The 17,348-nt window shown below is 48.1% G+C and overlaps 2 protein-coding genes across 6 annotated transcripts; one reads left to right on the top strand and one right to left on the bottom strand.

Moving 5' to 3' along the window:
• Positions 1 to 2,656: 2,656 nt before the first annotated feature.
• GLS2 (glutaminase 2) lies at positions 2,657 to 15,211 on the top strand. Of its 5 annotated transcripts, none has more exons than XM_006075003.3 (18): positions 2,657 to 2,887; positions 6,574 to 6,673; positions 7,099 to 7,220; positions 7,806 to 7,935; positions 8,466 to 8,545; positions 8,630 to 8,793; positions 9,317 to 9,375; positions 10,626 to 10,658; positions 10,945 to 11,003; positions 11,549 to 11,615; positions 11,742 to 11,792; positions 12,000 to 12,176; positions 12,849 to 12,980; positions 13,095 to 13,187; positions 13,379 to 13,440; positions 13,956 to 14,032; positions 14,327 to 14,390; positions 14,547 to 15,211. In XM_006075003.3, the coding sequence occupies exons 1-18, from the start codon at positions 2,703 to 2,705 to the stop codon at positions 14,701 to 14,703; spliced, it is 1,812 nt and encodes a 603-aa protein (XP_006075065.1). In that variant the 5' UTR covers positions 2,657 to 2,702; the 3' UTR covers positions 14,704 to 15,211. The 5 variants fall into 5 exon arrangements, with proteins under 5 accessions (XP_006075065.1, XP_006075064.1, XP_044797451.1 ...); XM_006075002.3 differs by having other exon boundaries at positions 6,514 to 6,673; XM_044941517.1 differs by lacking the exon at positions 2,657 to 2,887 and adding an exon at positions 2,895 to 3,132.
• A 948-nt stretch (positions 15,212 to 16,159) lies between these two features.
• Positions 16,160 to 17,293, bottom strand: SPRYD4 (SPRY domain containing 4). Its single transcript, XM_006074999.4, has 2 exons — positions 17,145 to 17,293; positions 16,160 to 16,804 (listed from the first exon to the last, which is right to left on the bottom strand). Exons 1-2 carry the CDS (start codon positions 17,227 to 17,229, stop codon positions 16,266 to 16,268), a joined length of 624 nt encoding a protein of 207 aa, XP_006075061.3. The 5' UTR covers positions 17,230 to 17,293; the 3' UTR covers positions 16,160 to 16,265.
• Positions 17,294 to 17,348: the final 55 nt, after the last annotated feature.

Raw genomic sequence — 17,348 nt, 5'->3', positions numbered from 1 at the left:
GGGTGCTGCAGTCCATGGGGTCGCAAAGAGTCAGACACAACTGAGCGACTGAACTGAACACAACATTAGCAAAACAAACACTAATGAAAAAATAACTTACATGAAATAATCTTTCACTTGGACTGAGATTCTAACTACAGTCTAAGAGTAGAACAAATGAGAGTCTCTAAATCATAACAAATAAACATCCTCCAAACATAAGCATCAAGTTTCTAATTTTGTACCACAGAAGATACAGCTTTTCTGATTTTAAAAACTCGAAATCCTCCTCCATATACCACAAAACTTTAGCACAACCAGGGACTGACCTAAAAATCTACTATTAGAGATAGCTGAAAGAGTTTTCCTTCACTTGTGAAAAGTCAGATCTAGATGGCCATGTCACAGTTGGCGAGTACTTCTGCAAAGATTCAACTAGACAGGACCTTTTCCAAGCAGAAATAGAAAAAGAACTTGACACTGCTAAACTCTAACCACCTAGGATGACAAACTTGTATCTTCTTAAATGCTGTGGGCTTCTCAAGTCACCGGTCATCCTCATGCAAAAGCAGCTATGTTATAATGGAAGAATCAGTCCAAAAGTCAAAGAACTCTATGCAGAGTCCAAAGTCTCTATGAAAAGAACCTCCCCTTCTACCCATAGATTTTTTCATTGCCCAACCAGTTCCCACTATCTGAGAGAACTGGGGAAAAAGAGAGTGAGGAACTTATTACTGATTATAATTAAAGCTAATTCAAAAGAGCAGGGGCTAGGAAATAAAAAGCAAATGCCTTCTGGGTAATGCTTAGAAATGCCCTGATACATGTCATCTGTTTCTTGACAGCTCAAAAAGCTTCAGAGAAATAACATTCCTGTGAAATAAGGATACGATTAGCCTACTACATTTGGAAAAATCAATGCTGGCTCAAGTTTACACTAAGTATTAAGTCCCAAAACTTTCTTAAAGAATCAATAGGCAACACTGTAAAGCAATTATCCTCCAATTAAAAATAATAATAAAAAAAGAAGTAATGGGCAAATCCATTAATAAGGCAGCCAGGGTATGCTGGAGTCCCTGAATTAGGGTCCTACCTACAGGAGAAGGGATAGGGTAGTTAAGGAATGACTACAGCAGAGAAAAACAAACCAAAACAAAAGAAAGGTCACTCCACTTGGTTTTACACTAAATAACATTCCAACCTTAACCAAGCCAAAGGAGAACTGCCTTTCCACAGAACATACCAGTGTATGGTTTTGATATTTCTTTTCCCACAGTTATCCTTGTTGCTCATTTTAATCCAAAAATAAAAAGGAAAGCTAGTGACTTTCTGTGATACAGTAAGCCTCTAGCCAACTCTTAGTATTGTATCATACCGTCCCCACACAAATCTTCCTTCAGGAAAGAGGTCATTTCCTGGGATAATTCAATGGTTAATTTTGGTAAGGGCTGCACGGTGGAGAGGGCCTTGAGGTCAGAGACTGGAACCTATTAGAGGGGTTATCTGAGTCAAAGAAAATCTTAATTTCTGAGTCTTAGTTTCCTCATCTTCAAAATGGGACTAGTAACAGCTATTCTTTAGGTCTCTGGTAAGAAGGAGGGAGACTATATAAAGCGGTTGACACACCATAAGAGTTATTATTTCCATGAGCTTCTACTAAATGCTGTGAAGATACAGGCGAATGCTCTTCTTGTTGCAAATGATAAAATTTCTGAATGTGCTTAGTTTTCAAAATCCTTTTTGTACATCTTTTCTAACCGTGAGGAATACAGAGGCAAGCAATTAAAAAATAAGATAAAATTTCAGGAGCACCTAACGGTTTATAAAATGTTTAAGGGCTCAGAATTAAGGACACCTAAGTCTTAAACGGCCACTAAGAAGTAGAAATAAAACGAAAACCCAGGCACCCTTGCAACCTAGGGTGATCTTTCCTCCGCCCACAGATCTCACTTAAGTGCTGCAGGCTGTTTCCAGCCGGGGTAATTTCCGGCCGTCTGACTCCTCACTCACCAACACCACGTGCTGGAGACTCGGCGTTCCGCCTCGATGCCATACTACGAGGGAGGGTACTGAGGGCTGGTTCTGGCTTTCGAATGTCGAAGGTCACGTAAGAGGCCTCTTGAACATGGCTCACTCTTATCCGAGTGAAAAGGGTTACCGCTCTCCCCTCTCTCCGAGACTTCCATCGTTCTGACCGCCAACGCGTCCTTGGCCCTCGCCACTGCCCCCACTTCAGCTTTCCCGCCCTCAGCGCCTTCATGTACCGCTAGCCGCAGTGGGGCAGAGCGCAGAGGAATCGGCCCGCTTTTATGGACGGCCCACCGCCTTGCTTTCATTGGGTAGCCTCATCTTATCTCCGCCCCCCATTTTTTTTTTTAAACTTTCTCAATGATTGGACCTGGGCGTTGTCCATCCCAACTCTCAAGCACCGCCCCCTTCTCACCAGCTGCTAGACCCCCCGCCCCCCACCCCCAGCCTCTGCTCCATCGCGTGCGCGCCTCCGCGATGCACTGTCTAGGGGGAATTGGGTACACCTGGCAGTGTCCCGAGCCTTGTAGAGACCGGCCCCTCCTCCTGCACCAACCCCACCCACCGGGCCTCTCCTCTCCACTGCACCCCATCACTGAGCTCTCCCCACCTGGTCCGCGATTCTTCCGGCCCTCCCTCCAACCACCTCTCAGACGCCCTGGGCGCTCGGGCCGAGCGGGCGGCAAGCTGGGGGGATGCGCTCCTTCAAGGCTCTACAGAATTCGCTGAGCAGGGCTGGCAGTCACTGCCGGCGGGGAGGCTGGGGTCACCTGAGCCAGAAGAACCCTCTCCTTACCTGGGGCGTCCGGCACCACCTCAGTGAGGCCGCGGCGCAGGGCAAGGAGACGCCGCACAGCCACCAGACGCAGCATCAGGATCAGTAAGACTCGCGGGACAGGGGCAAGGGACAGTCTCGCTCCCACTCCCACTGCGGTTCCCGCTAGCTTCCGAGTCGTATTCCCTCAGGAACGCATCCCATCTTCCTTCTCCTCTCCTAGCTTATTGTCCTGCGATGCCTTTTCCTTTAGATTTGGGGCTTTGGGTACGCCACGCTCGGGCGGTAAAGTGCCGTCCGCCCGGGAGGGCTTTTGGGCAGGTCGGTGCTCGGGATGGTGCTTATCCAAGGTGCGTACTTAATTGGGAACGCTGGTGGGCGCGGAGTGTTGCTTGGTGCACGTGTCTGAGTGCAGGGCAGTGTGAGCACTGCCCATCCTCACCCTCCTTTTCTCCCTGATCCTCGTGTGTATTTTCGAGGATGCGTGGGTGTGGAACAGCCTGCCTCGTGTCCTGGTGTACTTGGATCTGTGTGTGACCTGTCTGTGTTTCGGCATGTAATGTGTGATGTTCGAGTGTTATCGGTACGCAGATACGTGCGTATGTCATCTGCGTATGTGTTGTGTGTGTAATCAGGACTCCCTAATCTAGAATAAGGGTGGTTCTTCTATTGGTTTTTGAAGGAGGAAAATCTATAATGGAGGGGAAGATCATAAGACGCAGATCTCCCAAACCAGAACCAGTGAAGAGCCATTAAACGTGCTGCGCAGGCGGCTCCCTGATTTAAGGTGTTTTCTTCCTTTGGTCTCAATCAGCCTTAGAGGCTGAACCTCTCTCCCCCACCACCCAGGAACACTTGGTGGGTGAGCCTCTTGTCTTCCACACGCAGAAACAGACTGAGCAGGCAATTTTGTCGTCCCCAGAAGCCAACACAGACACTATGCAGGTAGCCCCTGCTCTTTTATAGCAAGAATAAGAAATGAACCAACTCCCCTGTCATTGACATCTATTGAGGACAATCAGAAAGACATGCACACTATAATTAAAATAACCAGACAGACCACTCTGTCCTCTACCTCACCACCACCGGATTTCCTATCTCCAGGCCAGAATACTGGAGTGGGTAGCCATTCCCTTCTCCATGGGGTCTTCCCAACCCAGAGATCGAACTCAGGTCTCCCACATTGCAGGCAGATTCTTTACCATCTGATCCACCCAGGAAGCCCCCTGTCCTGGCCAGGTAACATTCAATAAGCTTTATCTATTTATCCTTGATGGCTCAGTTGTAAAGAATCCACCTGCCAATGCAGGAGACTCCGATTCTGTCCCTGGGTGGGGAAGATCCCCTGGAGAAGGAAATGCAACCCACTGTTGCCTGGGAAATTCCATGGACAGAGGAGCCTAGCGGACTACAGTCCATGGAGTCGAAAGAGAGTCAGACAAGAGTTAGCAACTAAACAATTTATTATTGGTAAGAATTGTTACTGTGCTATACATCAGCCTCTTTTCAAGGAGACACAGAATGTTTAAAGAATAAACCTTCTGTCTCCCAGTCTACTTTCCATCCAAACTTTTCCCAAATAATCACCTTGAGAGAAATAGTGGTGGGATAGAGAAAAGGTTTAATCTCTCTCACCCTCACATCTTCTGTGGGATGGGGAGCAAGAGACATCCCTGGTTCCTGTACACACACACCTCCTTCCTTATCCTGTGGCTCAGGTAATAGAAGTGGTGTGTGTATGTGTGTGTGTGTGTGTTTAACTGGAGTATTTGATTTACAGTTGGAAGTGTTCTTAGGAAACTTGATCCTCCTACCTGTTGCTGCCTGTGCTCCCAGAGACTTCTTGGTTAAAGGCCTTGGACTGATACTCCTTTGGGCAGGAGTTGAGGGCATGGAGGGGGTGGGCTCTGGGAATGTGGCACCATCCATGAGGGGAAAGTGTTCTTGGTGAAGGAGGGTAGCAAAGAGAAAAAGCCCTTTAATTCAGGTTATTGTTTTGTTTTTTAACATTTAGCTTTATTTCTAATTATTAAAGAAAAACAAGGTAAATAGAGTATCAAGGAAAAAATTAAGGTCCCAATATTAGAGGCAACCATGTATCTGTATTCAATATAAATCCATGATTTATATCCACATATATACTATATGCTATATATGGATATATAAAAATTTAACAAAAGTAGGATATTACTATTCTTTGATAGCCTATCTTTTCCATTTATAAACAGCTTTTAATATGATTTAATGTGTACATGCATGATATTGTCCTTTTAATGGCTGCTGTTTTGCCATTGTAAGATTCCATTATATTGAGATATCCTAATTTATTTAACCAATCTTCAGTTTGGTTACTACATATTCTTATGCAGTTGTTCAATTGTGTCTTAGAGTAAATTCTTAGGAAATTTTTCTCCGCAGAGACATCTGTCATTGATATCTTGTACAACCTTCTGGAGATATTTTATGCAAATATCAACAATTATATGTTGATATCTGTGGTAGGGGAACTAAGATCCCAATGCTGCCTGGCCCAGCCCTACCTCCAAAAAAAACCAAGAAGACACGACAGTAGAGCAGGGAAGACTGTTTTTTGTCAATAAGGTGGTATGTTGTGTCATACCAGCAGCATAAGCAAAATCTAGGAGTTTGGGGAAGCCTTTACAGAGTTAATAACATTTGATATGGACTTTGTAGGATGAGCAGAACTGTACAGGTGAAGGAGGAAAAGGTCTTTCCATGCAGAAGTTTCAGTATACACAACAAAGGCCAGGAAGCCTGACAGTGCCTTAGCCCATTTGGGGAGCCACCTATTTATTACCTGTACCGTACTATAGTACCGTAGTATAAACAGTGTTCTTCAGCTTGCTTCTCTTATTTACTTCTTTTATTTACTCCTGGCATAACTGGAGTGTGAGGGCATGGTAGAAAGTAGGAAAGGAATGTTGGCAGATTTTAAAGAGCGTTTAATGCCATACCAAGAAATAGAACTTATTTTGTAGGTACTAGGGAGCTATCAAAGGTCTGATTAGAGAAATGATATTTGAGTTTTAGAAAGATAACTGTCACATTGTGAACAATGGATTGCAAGTCAAGAGAATGTGTAATCAACAAACAAGGAGCCACTGAGCATCTACTTTGTGAAAGATAGTTTTTCATGGAATGTCGTTGAAATTAAACCTCACATTACCCATGTGAAGCAGATATTAAACCCTTATTTTAGAGATGAGGAAGAAGGTTCAGCTGTATTAAGTAACTTGACTTACTATCCATATTAAGATCACACAGCTATTATGGGGCAAACCCTGTACTTTCTACTACCCCATTCCAGCAGAGGGGGAGAGAAGAAAAGCACATGGATTTGATAGATTCATCCAGGTTTGGTTATGGGTGTAAGGTAAGGGGATTGTCCAAATGATTCCATGTTTCCAGCTTGGCTTGTGGGTAAGTGGTAACACTATCAATCCAAATGGGAACCACAAGAGGAGGAGCAGAGGGAGGGAGGCAGGCAAGATGACCTCAGACTTGGACATGCTGAGTTTGCAGTGCTATGGTACACCTAGAAATGCAGTTATTTGAGAGGCAACTAGAAACAAATGTCTGAAGTTTAGGAACAAAAGAAAGCTGGAGAACAGGACAGATATGAAGGTTAGAATTATAGGGATAGATCAGAAGGTTCGGGGAGGAGGTGTAGACCGAGGACACCTCCCTACTGATCAGCCTTGTTCTAACAGGAGGAGCAGGGAGCAGTTCTCAGGTTCCTGTCCTTCTCCCCTGTCTCTGCCTCCAAACAGTGACTCTTCAGAGAGTGGCATGCTGTCCCGTCTGGGTGACCTGCTCTTCTACACTATTGCTGAGGGACAGGAACGAATCCCTATCCACAAGTTCACTACTGTAAGTTCCTCTCCACCTGCTTGGGACACTAATCCCTTAGGATCTCTGGAAACTGGGAAAAGGAAGGTAGGATAGGTACAAGGCAGCTAACGGGCAGCTTCATTATGAGGATGAAAAACAGCTGACGATAGCAGATAGCCTAGGCTGTCCCAGAAGGGGTAATTCAACCCTCTGACTCTGCCTATCTTCCTGGTTTGGCACATGCATCCAAGGGGGTCAGAAACCAGCTGCCTTGATGAAAAAGGGCAAGGAAACCCATGTTAGCCTTCAAAATTGTTATACTGCATCCTTTCTTTGTCTGCAAACCCATTTGTTCCACCTGTTGTATTAGCTGGGGTTGAGTTCATTGTGATCCACTGGGGAAAATGATTAGGATTGGATTATTGTCCTTGTAGTTGACCTTACCAGGCTTCTTTCCCTGGAAGGCGCTGAAGGCCACCGGACTGCAGACGTCAGATCCCCGGCTCCGGGACTGCATGAGCCAGATGCGCCGCATGGTTCAAGAGTCCAACAGTGGTGGCCTCTTGGACCGAGATCTTTTCCGAAAGTGAGGGCCCGGGAAACAAGGGCACCCCCTCTCAAAACTGTTCTGGGGACACAGACTTTAACAGCCAGGAGGGATCCTAGGGATTCAAGTCAACCCCTCACTTAATTTTATTATTTACTGGTTACACAAGCAACACGTGAATATGCCTATACTTATTATAAAAATTCAAACAACAGAGAAATACATGTTCTCTTTTCCCTCTCTCCCCGATCCCAGTCCCTTTTTCCAGAAGTGAACAGATTACCTAGTAAGTATCTTCTAGGTAATGTCCATATACATATGTAAACATATGTAAACATTTAAGATTTAAAATATAAAACCTACTATACAGATTATTCAGGTTTTTTTTCCTCCTATCCCAGGACACTATGTCTTGGAATATCTTTCCATATCATTACAACCCTTCATTTTAGAGGCATAGAAACAAGACCCAGAAAAATCCAGCGATAGACCCAAGGTTACATACACAGCTGTTGGTCCCAAACCCAACGACCACTCACACTTTTTATTCCCAACCCCCATGCCTCCACATGAGTCACAGCTGTGTCTCTCCAACCCTCTAACCCAATTGTGTCCGGGATCCAGGTGTGTGAGCAGCAACATTGTGCTACTGACTCAGGCCTTCCGAAAGAAGTTTGTTATTCCTGATTTTGAGGAGTTCACGAGCCACGTGGACCGCATCTTTGAGGATGCCAAAGAGCTCACTGGAGGCAAGGTGAGGGCCAGGGGATGGAGGGGCAAGGGCTCTGGGCCAGGTATACCTTGCTTCTCGGAGATTTCCTGGCGCTGGAAATCCAATTGACGAGAGATGGGAAGCAGAACCTCTAATGTGGGGGACAAGGGCTTTATGTATTTTTACCTGTGATTTCTAGAGCAAGTGAGGGAATCTGATGTTTTTATGGAGACAACTGATGTAAGGATTCAATAGAACTTTGAAAGAGACTATAGGGTTATTGAGCCTAAGGAGAGAAAGGAAAGCTAACCCAGTATTCTCTTTGTATTAATACCTTCTATGCACTTTACTGCTATCTCTATAGGAGTGGGTCTGCAGAAGGGTAAGGCCTAGGACTTAAGGCTTCAGTGTCTCTAGGAACATCAAGCAGGAGGGAACCCTGTTGTCCTGCACAAGTCAGAATTTTAGCTTTTATCTAAAAGATTCTCCTGATCCTGAACCTCAGCTCTGTCCCCCCTCTCCATGTCCATTTCTCCATTCTGTCTCTGTTTTCTCTACCCACTCCTACGCAGGTGGCAGCCTACATCCCTCAGCTGGCCAAGTCAAATCCAGACCTGTGGGGCGTCTCGCTGTGCACTGTGGATGGTCAACGGTGAGATGCTGGGTGAGGAAGGGAAGGCAGGGCACAGGTGCAGAGCATAGTCCAACCCCTTTCATGGCCCCCGTTTGCCTCCAGGCACTCCGTGGGCCACACAAAGATCCCCTTCTGCCTGCAGTCCTGCGTGAAGCCCCTCACATATGCCATCTCCATAAGCACCCTAGGCACGGACTACGTGCACAAGTTCGTGGGCAAGGAGCCCAGCGGCCTGCGCTACAACACGCTCTCCCTCAATGAGGAAGGTGAGCGTTCCCTGGGCCCGGACCAGACTCACAGATGTCCCCTTCTTATCCCACCCCTCTCCCAAGGGTATGTGTTTCTTTGCCCTTTTTTTTTTTTTAATCTTTGACTGCACTAGGTCCTCATTGCTGTACAGACTTTCCCTAGCTGTGGCGAGTGGGGCTACTATCTAGTTGCGGAGCACTGTCTTCTCATTGCAGTGGCTTCCCTTGTGGAGCACAGGCTCTTGGGCACTCAGTCTTCAGTAGTAGCAGCACTCGGACTCAGTAATTGCAATGCACAGGCTTAGTTACCTTGTGACATGTGGAATCTTCCTGGACCAGGGATCAAAGCCATGTCCCCTGCATTGGCAGGGGGGATTCTTTACCACTGGACCACCAGGGAAGTCCTCTGCCCTTCCTGATCAGCTCTGTCACTCCATCCTCCCCAGCAAAGAAACCTTTCCCATCTACCCTGCAGAGTGGGCAGGCTGTAAAGGTTTTACTAAGTGGCTGATAAGACTCTGGGTGGTTTGTATTTCCCCAGGAATCCCCCATAACCCCATGGTCAATGCTGGTGCTATTGTCGTGAGCTCCCTGATCAAGGTCAGTGCTACCTAGGCTTCTGGAAGGTACTGCTTTCTAGCTCGCCTTGTTCTTCTATCCTTCATATCTGCCTGTCTCTCCAGGGATATTGGTGGGGCCTTGATTCCTTTGAGGGTGCCCATGAGGCAGTGAAGACACAGAAGGGACTCATAAATTATGCTGAGGACATTAGTAAAAGGAACTGTATCCCTGCCCCCACCCACAAGTCTGGAGCCCAGAGCTTCCTGGCCCAGAGAGAAGACAGCAGGTCCTGACCCCAGCCTAGAACCAAGGGCCAAATGCCAGACACAAGGGGAGGACAGCTCTATTAGGTACTGATTGGCCACTTCTGGGTGAGGGACACATGGAAACAAGGGTGAATGGCCAGACCAGGGCAGCTATTCACGTCACCCAGAGCTGTGAGTTGGCCTTGAGCAAGGAAGTCAGGCCAGCCTGTCAGCTGTAGGTCTCCCAGGGCTTGAGCAAGAACCTGAGAGCAGTGTGGGCAGCAACAATCCAGAGCCAATCACAGCCCCTCCTGAGGAAGGTGGTGTTAGGACTCAGGTGTCAGAGTTCCTGCAGTGTTGACACTATAGTTGACACGGACAGGAAGCAATTGGAGGTTTGGGAGGGACCAGGCTCTCCCCTTGCTCTGGGATCACTCTGTCTACAACCCTGTATCTGGGACCTGCCTCATTCCATTCCCATCTAAACAGGCCCTACTGACGTGACCCTCAGCTAAAATCTTTAACTTTACTTCAACTATCAATATAGTTTATATAGTTGAGCATTACAGTGTATACAACACACACCCTCCTCCCATTCCCATCACTCACTCCAGTCTTGAGATGGCTGTGGGCGTCAGGAATAGCACAGAGTAAGGCTCCAGCAGGGGAATAAGCAATGAGGATGGGGAGCAGGAATAGGGGCGGGGCTTGGGGACAGGACTGGAACCAGGAACACGAAAGTGGGAGTGGGGGATGAGGATTGGCATTGAGGATGGCGATGGGAGTGAAACCCAGGGATGGGTGAGGCTCACAGATGGGGTGAAATTATCTGTACTCATTACTTGATCATAAACTCTAAATGGTTTTTAAGATCACTACATAGGCATGGATACAAAAAGTCTCAAAAAAAAAAAGTCATTGTAAAATGCAACACATGCCCAGTAGCAAAACCAATCTAACAGTCTGTCTCCACTAGGTCCTTCTGGCCCTCCCTGTCAGCCTCCTAGGCTTAGAATACTGACAGCTCTTTTTGTTGCCTTGCAGATGGACTGTAACAAAGCAGAAAAGTTTGATTTTGTAAGTTCCCTCGCTGCTCAGCCCCTGGCTGCTTTTCTCTATGGCAAAGTGTCCATTCCAGCTGCCCCAGTGCCTGGCTTTAACCACACTTTGATGGTGCACCAACCCATACTAGAAGACTTATTTTCAGAAGTGTGGGGATCTGGTGTCAGGGAGGAAGACCTTCAGAAGTCCCTGCTGGGATAAGGACTGAGGAGTGCAGAGGGTTAGGAGTGCAGAAGCCTGTGTGTGTTCACTAGGGGTCTTCACGCATGGGGTGCCTCCCATGCTTCCTTTTCTCTTCCAGGTCTTGCAATATCTGAACAAAATGGCTGGGAATGAATACATGGGTTTCAGCAATGCCACGTAAGGCCCTGTTCACAGGACTGGCTAAATGTGTGTGTGTGGGGGGGTGTTTTGAGGGTGTGTACACACATGCTGAGGGGTGCTGTGGGGTGGGGGGGGGCTTGTTGAATCAAGAAGGAAGATAGAATGTTAGGAGGAAGGAATCCCTGGGGAACTTTGACCTACCAGGTTCCTCCCTGCCCCATCCTCCACATTTGTTTGCTTTGTAAAAGAATTTGTTCCATTTCTGTTTAGTACTTAACGTGAAAAACAGCATGAGAGTCTGCACCTGGGCCCTTTCTTGCCAAGCTTCGCGAAGCCAAAAACGTCATTTTCCTAGGCTAGATGACCACACCATTGGGTTTGGTTGTGTTTTTCACACTACCATAAAGCTGGGCCCAGTGCTGGCTGAGGTTCAGACATTTCCTCCAGTATCACTGGGAGAACTTATAAAAGGGCTGATTGACATGTGCGATCTAGTTTTCTGTCTGAGGGAAGGTATTTTTCCCCCTTCTCCTCACACCCATCTTTCCAATGTCAACTACTAAATTGGGTGTCTGCTTCAGATTCCAGTCAGAGAAGGAAACGGGGGATCGGAATTATGCCATCGGTTATTATCTAAAGGAAAAGAAGGTAACCGGGAGAGGTGGTAGAGAAAGTCCCTGGGAATTCTGCGGCTGGTGTAAGGGCAGAGGGGGTTGGGGACTTCTGGCAGTGCGACAGGGACTGCTGATGGCTCTCTCCTCTTCTTCCTTGCAGTGCTTTCCTAAAGGGGTGGACATGATGGCTGCCCTTGATCTCTACTTCCAGGTAAGCAAACGCCGCCATTCAGGGTCAAGGGTATAACAGACTGCCTTCCTTCCTGTGACCCACAAGATGGTCACCAGGGGTCCCAGGGTCCTTCAGAGACACCAGGGCAATTTGTTGAAGGGTCAAGGTGTCAAGAATATTGCTCTACACCTCAGAGCACAGCATTCAGGTCCACTCCGCACCCTCACCTCTGCCTCGTCTCCACAGCTGTGCTCTGTGGAGGTGACCTGTGAATCGGGCAGTGTCATGGCAGCCACCCTGGCCAACGGTGGGATCTGCCCCATCACTGGAGAGAGCGTGCTGAGCGCGGAAGCCGTGCGCAACACCCTCAGCCTCATGCACTCCTGCGGCATGTACGACTTCTCGGGCCAGTTTGCCTTCCATGTGAGTGCATCTGGCCCTGCCATCCATTCATCACGAGCCCAGAGCCAAGAAGAGAGGACACTGAGTCTCTGAAGGTGGAGAGGTGGACGTGTGTTCCTGCCTCTCACTCACTAACCTCCAGCCGGGCAATTTAGACCAAGAATCCTTAGGGGAGTTTGCCAAACACAGCAAGCCCCTCAAACACATAAACGCAGGAGGGTACAATTTCTGAACCACTCTGCTGCTGCCCTTCACACGGCTGGAGACTCTTCAGGTCTCATACAGGCGGTCACTTCCAGAGAGGCTTTTCTGACCACCCACTTCTCCACTGAGTACCTCCCTCCCTCCCTCCCTCTCACTTCATCCTCAATCACAGCACTCTGCTCTTTTTCTAGTGTGTTATCCTAAGTTGATTATTTTTGTCTTTGTCTACCTCCTACCACCTGAATGTAAATTAACTGACCGACTTTGCCCTAGCTCTAGGATCAGCGTCAGGCACAGAGTAGATAGGTTCCTTACCGAAGCCACAAATTTAAAAGACAGCAGGGGAGGAAAGGAATAAGAAAAGCTAATTAACAAGCCAACAGTTTGAGATGGGCGTGGCCTTGCCCATGCAGTCATTTGGGATTGGCTAACTTGTTAACTGAGTTGGGGCATCTCTGGCTCATCCTCAGTTCCAACTTTGTCCCCAAGGTGGGCCTGCCAGCCAAATCAGCTGTGTCAGGAGCCATCCTCCTGGTGGTACCCAACATCATGGGGATGATGTGTCTATCACCTCCACTGGACAAGCTGGGGAACAGCTATAGAGGGGTCAACTTCTGCCAAGTAAGTTACTTTGCATATAGTACTTCGTATTTTTGAATGAGAAAATAAAAGCAATTTCAAGCTCCTACTAAGTGCAGGGAGGAAGTAAGCAATCTCTTTGCCTTACAATTCTAGAGGTTGGTGTCTCTCTTCAATTTCCACAACTATGATAACCTGAGGCACTGTGCTCGGAAATTAGACCCACGGCGTGAAGGGGGAGAAGTCCGGGTAAGGAGAACCCCTGGGGCGAGGGGACTCATAAGACTATTTCAGAAAAGAACATTACTTAACACTTCAGTAAAACCCTAGGCTAAGTTAACCCCTAAGGCTAACCCATGAGGGAGGGGGACAGGGAAGAGCTGGGCATGGGTGGGTTCAAAGTCACAGTTCATCTCAGGCGGGTCTGATTTGTTTTCCAGAACAAGACTGTGGTGAACCTCTTATTTGCTGCCTCTAGTGGAGATGTCTCAGCTCTTCGAAGGTACTTCTACTCTGACCAAATAAACACAATGAAATACTCTTAGTCAGAGATCTCATTAGCCGTCAACATAGCCAAATAGTTAAGTGCTTCAGCCTTACAGTCAGACTGAATGGTCAGAGACTGTATTTAAATGAGTTTTTTTCTTTAAAGTACAGTGACTGCCATGTGATAAGAACTTAATTAATGGTAGCCACTGTTGTGATCTGGGTGTTAAAAGCAGAGTCCTAGGAGGTCGGTAAGGACCGTGCCTCAAATGGACTACCAACATCAATGAATCTGTACCGGGCACCTACTACAAGTAGGCAGTGATGTTCCTGGAACCATCACACTCCCCCCGACACAGGAGTTGACAGCTTCATCAGATAGAGAACACAGACTGTACAGAGTCCGCAGATCTCGTCATAAGCTCTGTCTTGCTTTTTCTGGAACTCATCCAGTCTGACCCCACTTCAGAAAGGCTACCAGTGACTCTAGGCTGATCTGGGCAACTCCAGCTACTTTCTACTCCCCTTTAGGTTTGCCTTGTCAGCTATGGACATGGAACAGAAAGACTATGACTCCCGCACCGCCCTGCACGTTGCTGCTGCTGAAGGTATCTGAAGGTTAAAAATAAAGAGGGGAGGCAGATCCCAAGACCTTTCTTTTCTACCAAGAGTGCCCCCCATTATGTGTGCCCTCAAGGTTACAGAGGCAACAACTAGTTTTTGTCTGGATGGCCTTCAGTGCTCAGGCTATTAACTGGGTGCTGCAGGGAGCAAAACTGGGAAGAAGCCTCCGCCCCCTCCCCTTTTAGTTCAGACTCCAGCTGCCAAGTGTCTGTACTCATGTTAACACCACAAGCCTTAGAATCTGTACCCTCTCATTTTCCTTGTGCCCATGTTCCTAGGACACATTGAAGTTGTTAAATTCCTGATTGAGGCCTGCAAAGTGAATCCTTTTGTCAAGGACAGGTGAGTAGGATTAAGCTCAAGTGGGGGGGCGGGGGGGGGGGACAGAAAATAGGCAGCAATCTCTCTACTTCTGCGCTCCAGCCACCAGGTAGGTGTATAACCAGGGCACTCTTGATGTCTTCTTTGCCTGCTCATGGTCTCTGTTGCTCCTCTCAGGTGGGGCAACATCCCCCTGGATGATGCTGTGCAGTTCAACCACCTGGAGGTGGTGAAACTGCTCCAAGACTACCAGGACTCATACACACCATCTGAGACTTGGGCTGAAGCTGCAGCTGAGGCCCTGTCCAAAGAGAACTTAGAGAGCATGGTTTGAGCATGGGGCATGCATGGTCCCTGCCCAAGAAAAAGCACAAGCTGGCCACACACTTAACATATAACCACCAAACATGCTACGGAGGGCCGCACTGCTTCAGTGGGGACCAGGACTAAGGCCAGTGCTTTTTGTGAAAGAGTCAAAATACCCCATTCCCTTGGCAGAAAGAGTATAGAGAAGTGCCTTTGTGGACACCTGCAGTACAGCTATCTGCAAAGATTGTGGGCTTCTTAAAAGTACAGACTAACGGCTTAGCCCACTCCAGATCATCCCAGGTCTTCACGCAGGTCCCCTGTTCTCTCCGAAGAAGCCATTCTGAGAGACAGTCTGGTGGAGGGGCTCTAGCCACATCACACGTGTATATATACACAGAAGAGGGAGCTATGTACCAGGCTTTAGTAGTCTGGAGACTTCCCCCTTGGCCAGAAGTGCTGCTGCTACTGCTAATAGCAATTTTATAGACAAAGAAAGTATTTTGTGCTCAAATAAACTTTAATTACACAAATTATTTTTGCCAGACCCAGTCCTTCTCTTTCTCCCCTAGGGCCACCCAGCTGCATCGCCATCATAAAGGTATTGTAGAGTAAGATGGAACCACAGGGTCAGACAGAGCCCAAAGAATACATATTTCACATACATACTCACCCCACTAGGTTTTCCTCAATCCCAAATACTGCTTTAGATTAAGTGTATTCTGCTGCCAAGTGGGGGCAACTGCTCGGGTCTGAACAAACCCCCAAGTGAATTGTGTAAGACCTTAGGCCTCCTTCCTTGCTCTGGAAGTCAAAACTGTAGCTGAAATGAAGATGGACCGCCTGGAGAATAAAGTTTCTAGCACTAATTCCCTCAATATCCCCCATGTGTCTCTTCCCCTTTGGTCATGATTGTAACTGGTCCAGTGATTGCAACTGATGACCAGGTATCAGAGGTGTGCAATTAAGGCAGATGGACTCAGGGTGAGGAGACCTGCAGCTGTGTGGGGCTGAGAGTCTTAACACTGAGGCATTAGGGAAGGAGGGCTCTGTTCTCATCCTGACACAGTCAGTAAAGCACTTCCCGAGGGAGCCAGAGCCCAAACTCTGTATGTGCTGTACAGAAAGGGCCAAGTCATTCACGGCACCACTCCTCCAGCCAGAGGTAGAAAGGATTTACTCTGGAGAGATTAGGTAGAGCCCCCAAAACAAATGAGTTACATGTGGGCAAACGGAGGGAGAGGTAGCACAGTAATGAAATTCAAACAAAGCTGAAGGGTAAGACCCCCAGGACTGAATACAGTCTGAGAAAGGCCTGGACACAGGGAGGCAGAGAGATTGAAGGATGCAAGTCAGAGAAAGTACATTCATAGTAGCTTAGGAAATTGGCAGTGGTTTGGGGGAGGGGAGAGCGTGGCCGTATGCCTAGCTTTCACAAGGTAGGAGAAAGGAAGATAACAAATATTGCACAGAGGACCCATCTCTGAATTTTGGGAGCCAGCAGTTTCTTCGGGCACAGTTAAAAGGTTTCAGACACTTGGAGCAGGAGGCAGGCCAAGAGAGTGATTAGGGACTCCAGTCATGGACATACTAGAGCCCTTCAGGTACCTGAAGCCCTGAATGGGTCAGCAGCTCTCCATCCCAAAGGGCAAAGGCAGGCACCACTGGACCCCGGAAATCTGTCTGTAGTATGTGGACCACAGCAATCCGGCTCACATCCACCAGGCTCAGCTTCTGGGCCTCATACTCCAGCAGCAGCCCCACCTTCTCTGGCTGCCCCATGCCCTCAACTGGGGCTTTCTCGTTGGCCAACATGGTGTGCCACTTGCGCTGAGCATAGGTGAACACCCAGGAACGATCGTCAACACCGATGCAGCTATCGCGAGACATGTCCACATCTGCCACTCCTATCCGGAACTGCTGAGAGCGCTTCACTGTCACCTCCCAGTAATGCCTGCCACTGGTGACAGCTGTGTCTGCCAGCACAACTGCCCACTCCCGGAAGCGCTCCACATTAAGGGCTAATTTTGTGGGCTCCAATCCCACCATGCCGTATTTGACCCCTGTGTCACCTTTGAAGAGTAACAGGCTGCTGTGGGCTGTCTTTTCTTCCAATTTGAAACTGATGCCTGCGGGCAGAGCAAAAAAACTGGATAATGACGTGAGCTAGAACTCTAGAACATATACGAGCCGATGTAAAACAGGCAGACAAATCACGAGGAAACACGGAAGAGTCAGAATGTCGAGCGGACAAGAGAGTGGGGACGGTTTAGTACGGGCAGCCCAAGGAGCCGAAAAACTCGGACTGGAGAAGCCGTGTAATTTAAAGAAACCAGTGTCCCGCGTTTGGAACGCAGGTGGAGGACGGGAATGAGTCGAAGGGGCTGGGAATGTTTCTCCCGCGGGCTCCAGGAATATCAGACGGAAACTATTTCGGACGTAAAAGAGAGTAAAAGCATAGAATCCTACCTCTGCGGGCTTCCGCGGCGGCAGCCCCCAATCGTTTGGCTCCCCGGCGGCACAGACACAACGAACGTGCAAAGGGGAGCGCCATCTTGCGCCACGCATGAACAGGGCACGCCCCCAGCTGAGACCCCCCCCCCCCATCTGCCCGCCCTCTCCTCTCGCACGTGGCGCTCGAGAGCGCGCCGCGCAGTGTGATGACGTAAGAAC

This window comes from Bubalus bubalis, chromosome 4 (assembly GCF_019923935.1).
Source record: "Bubalus bubalis isolate 160015118507 breed Murrah chromosome 4, NDDB_SH_1, whole genome shotgun sequence".
NCBI classification, from domain to species: domain Eukaryota; kingdom Metazoa; phylum Chordata; class Mammalia; order Artiodactyla; family Bovidae; genus Bubalus; species Bubalus bubalis.
This window is presented reverse-complemented; position numbering and strand designations above follow the sequence as displayed.

What these genes read in the sequence shown, in the direction of transcription:
- SPRYD4 (XM_006074999.4), bottom strand. Translation starts at nt 17,229, where the DNA reads ATGGCGCTCCCCTTTGCACGTTCGTTGTGTCTGTGCCGCCGGGGAGCC. An exon ending in CGCCGCGGAAGCCCGCAGAG is followed by an intron (nt 16,805 to 17,144) that starts GTAGGATTCTAT and finishes CTCTGCCCGCAG; the next exon opens with GCATCAGTTTCAAATTGGAA.
- GLS2 (XM_006075002.3), top strand. Translation starts at nt 2,703, where the DNA reads ATGCGCTCCTTCAAGGCTCTACAGAATTCGCTGAGCAGGGCTGGCAGT. An exon ending in ATGGGTTTCAGCAATGCCAC is followed by an intron (nt 11,004 to 11,548) that starts GTAAGGCCCTGT and finishes TGTCTGCTTCAG; the next exon opens with ATTCCAGTCAGAGAAGGAAA. An exon ending in AATCCTTTTGTCAAGGACAG is followed by an intron (nt 14,391 to 14,546) that starts GTGAGTAGGATT and finishes TGCTCCTCTCAG; the next exon opens with GTGGGGCAACATCCCCCTGG.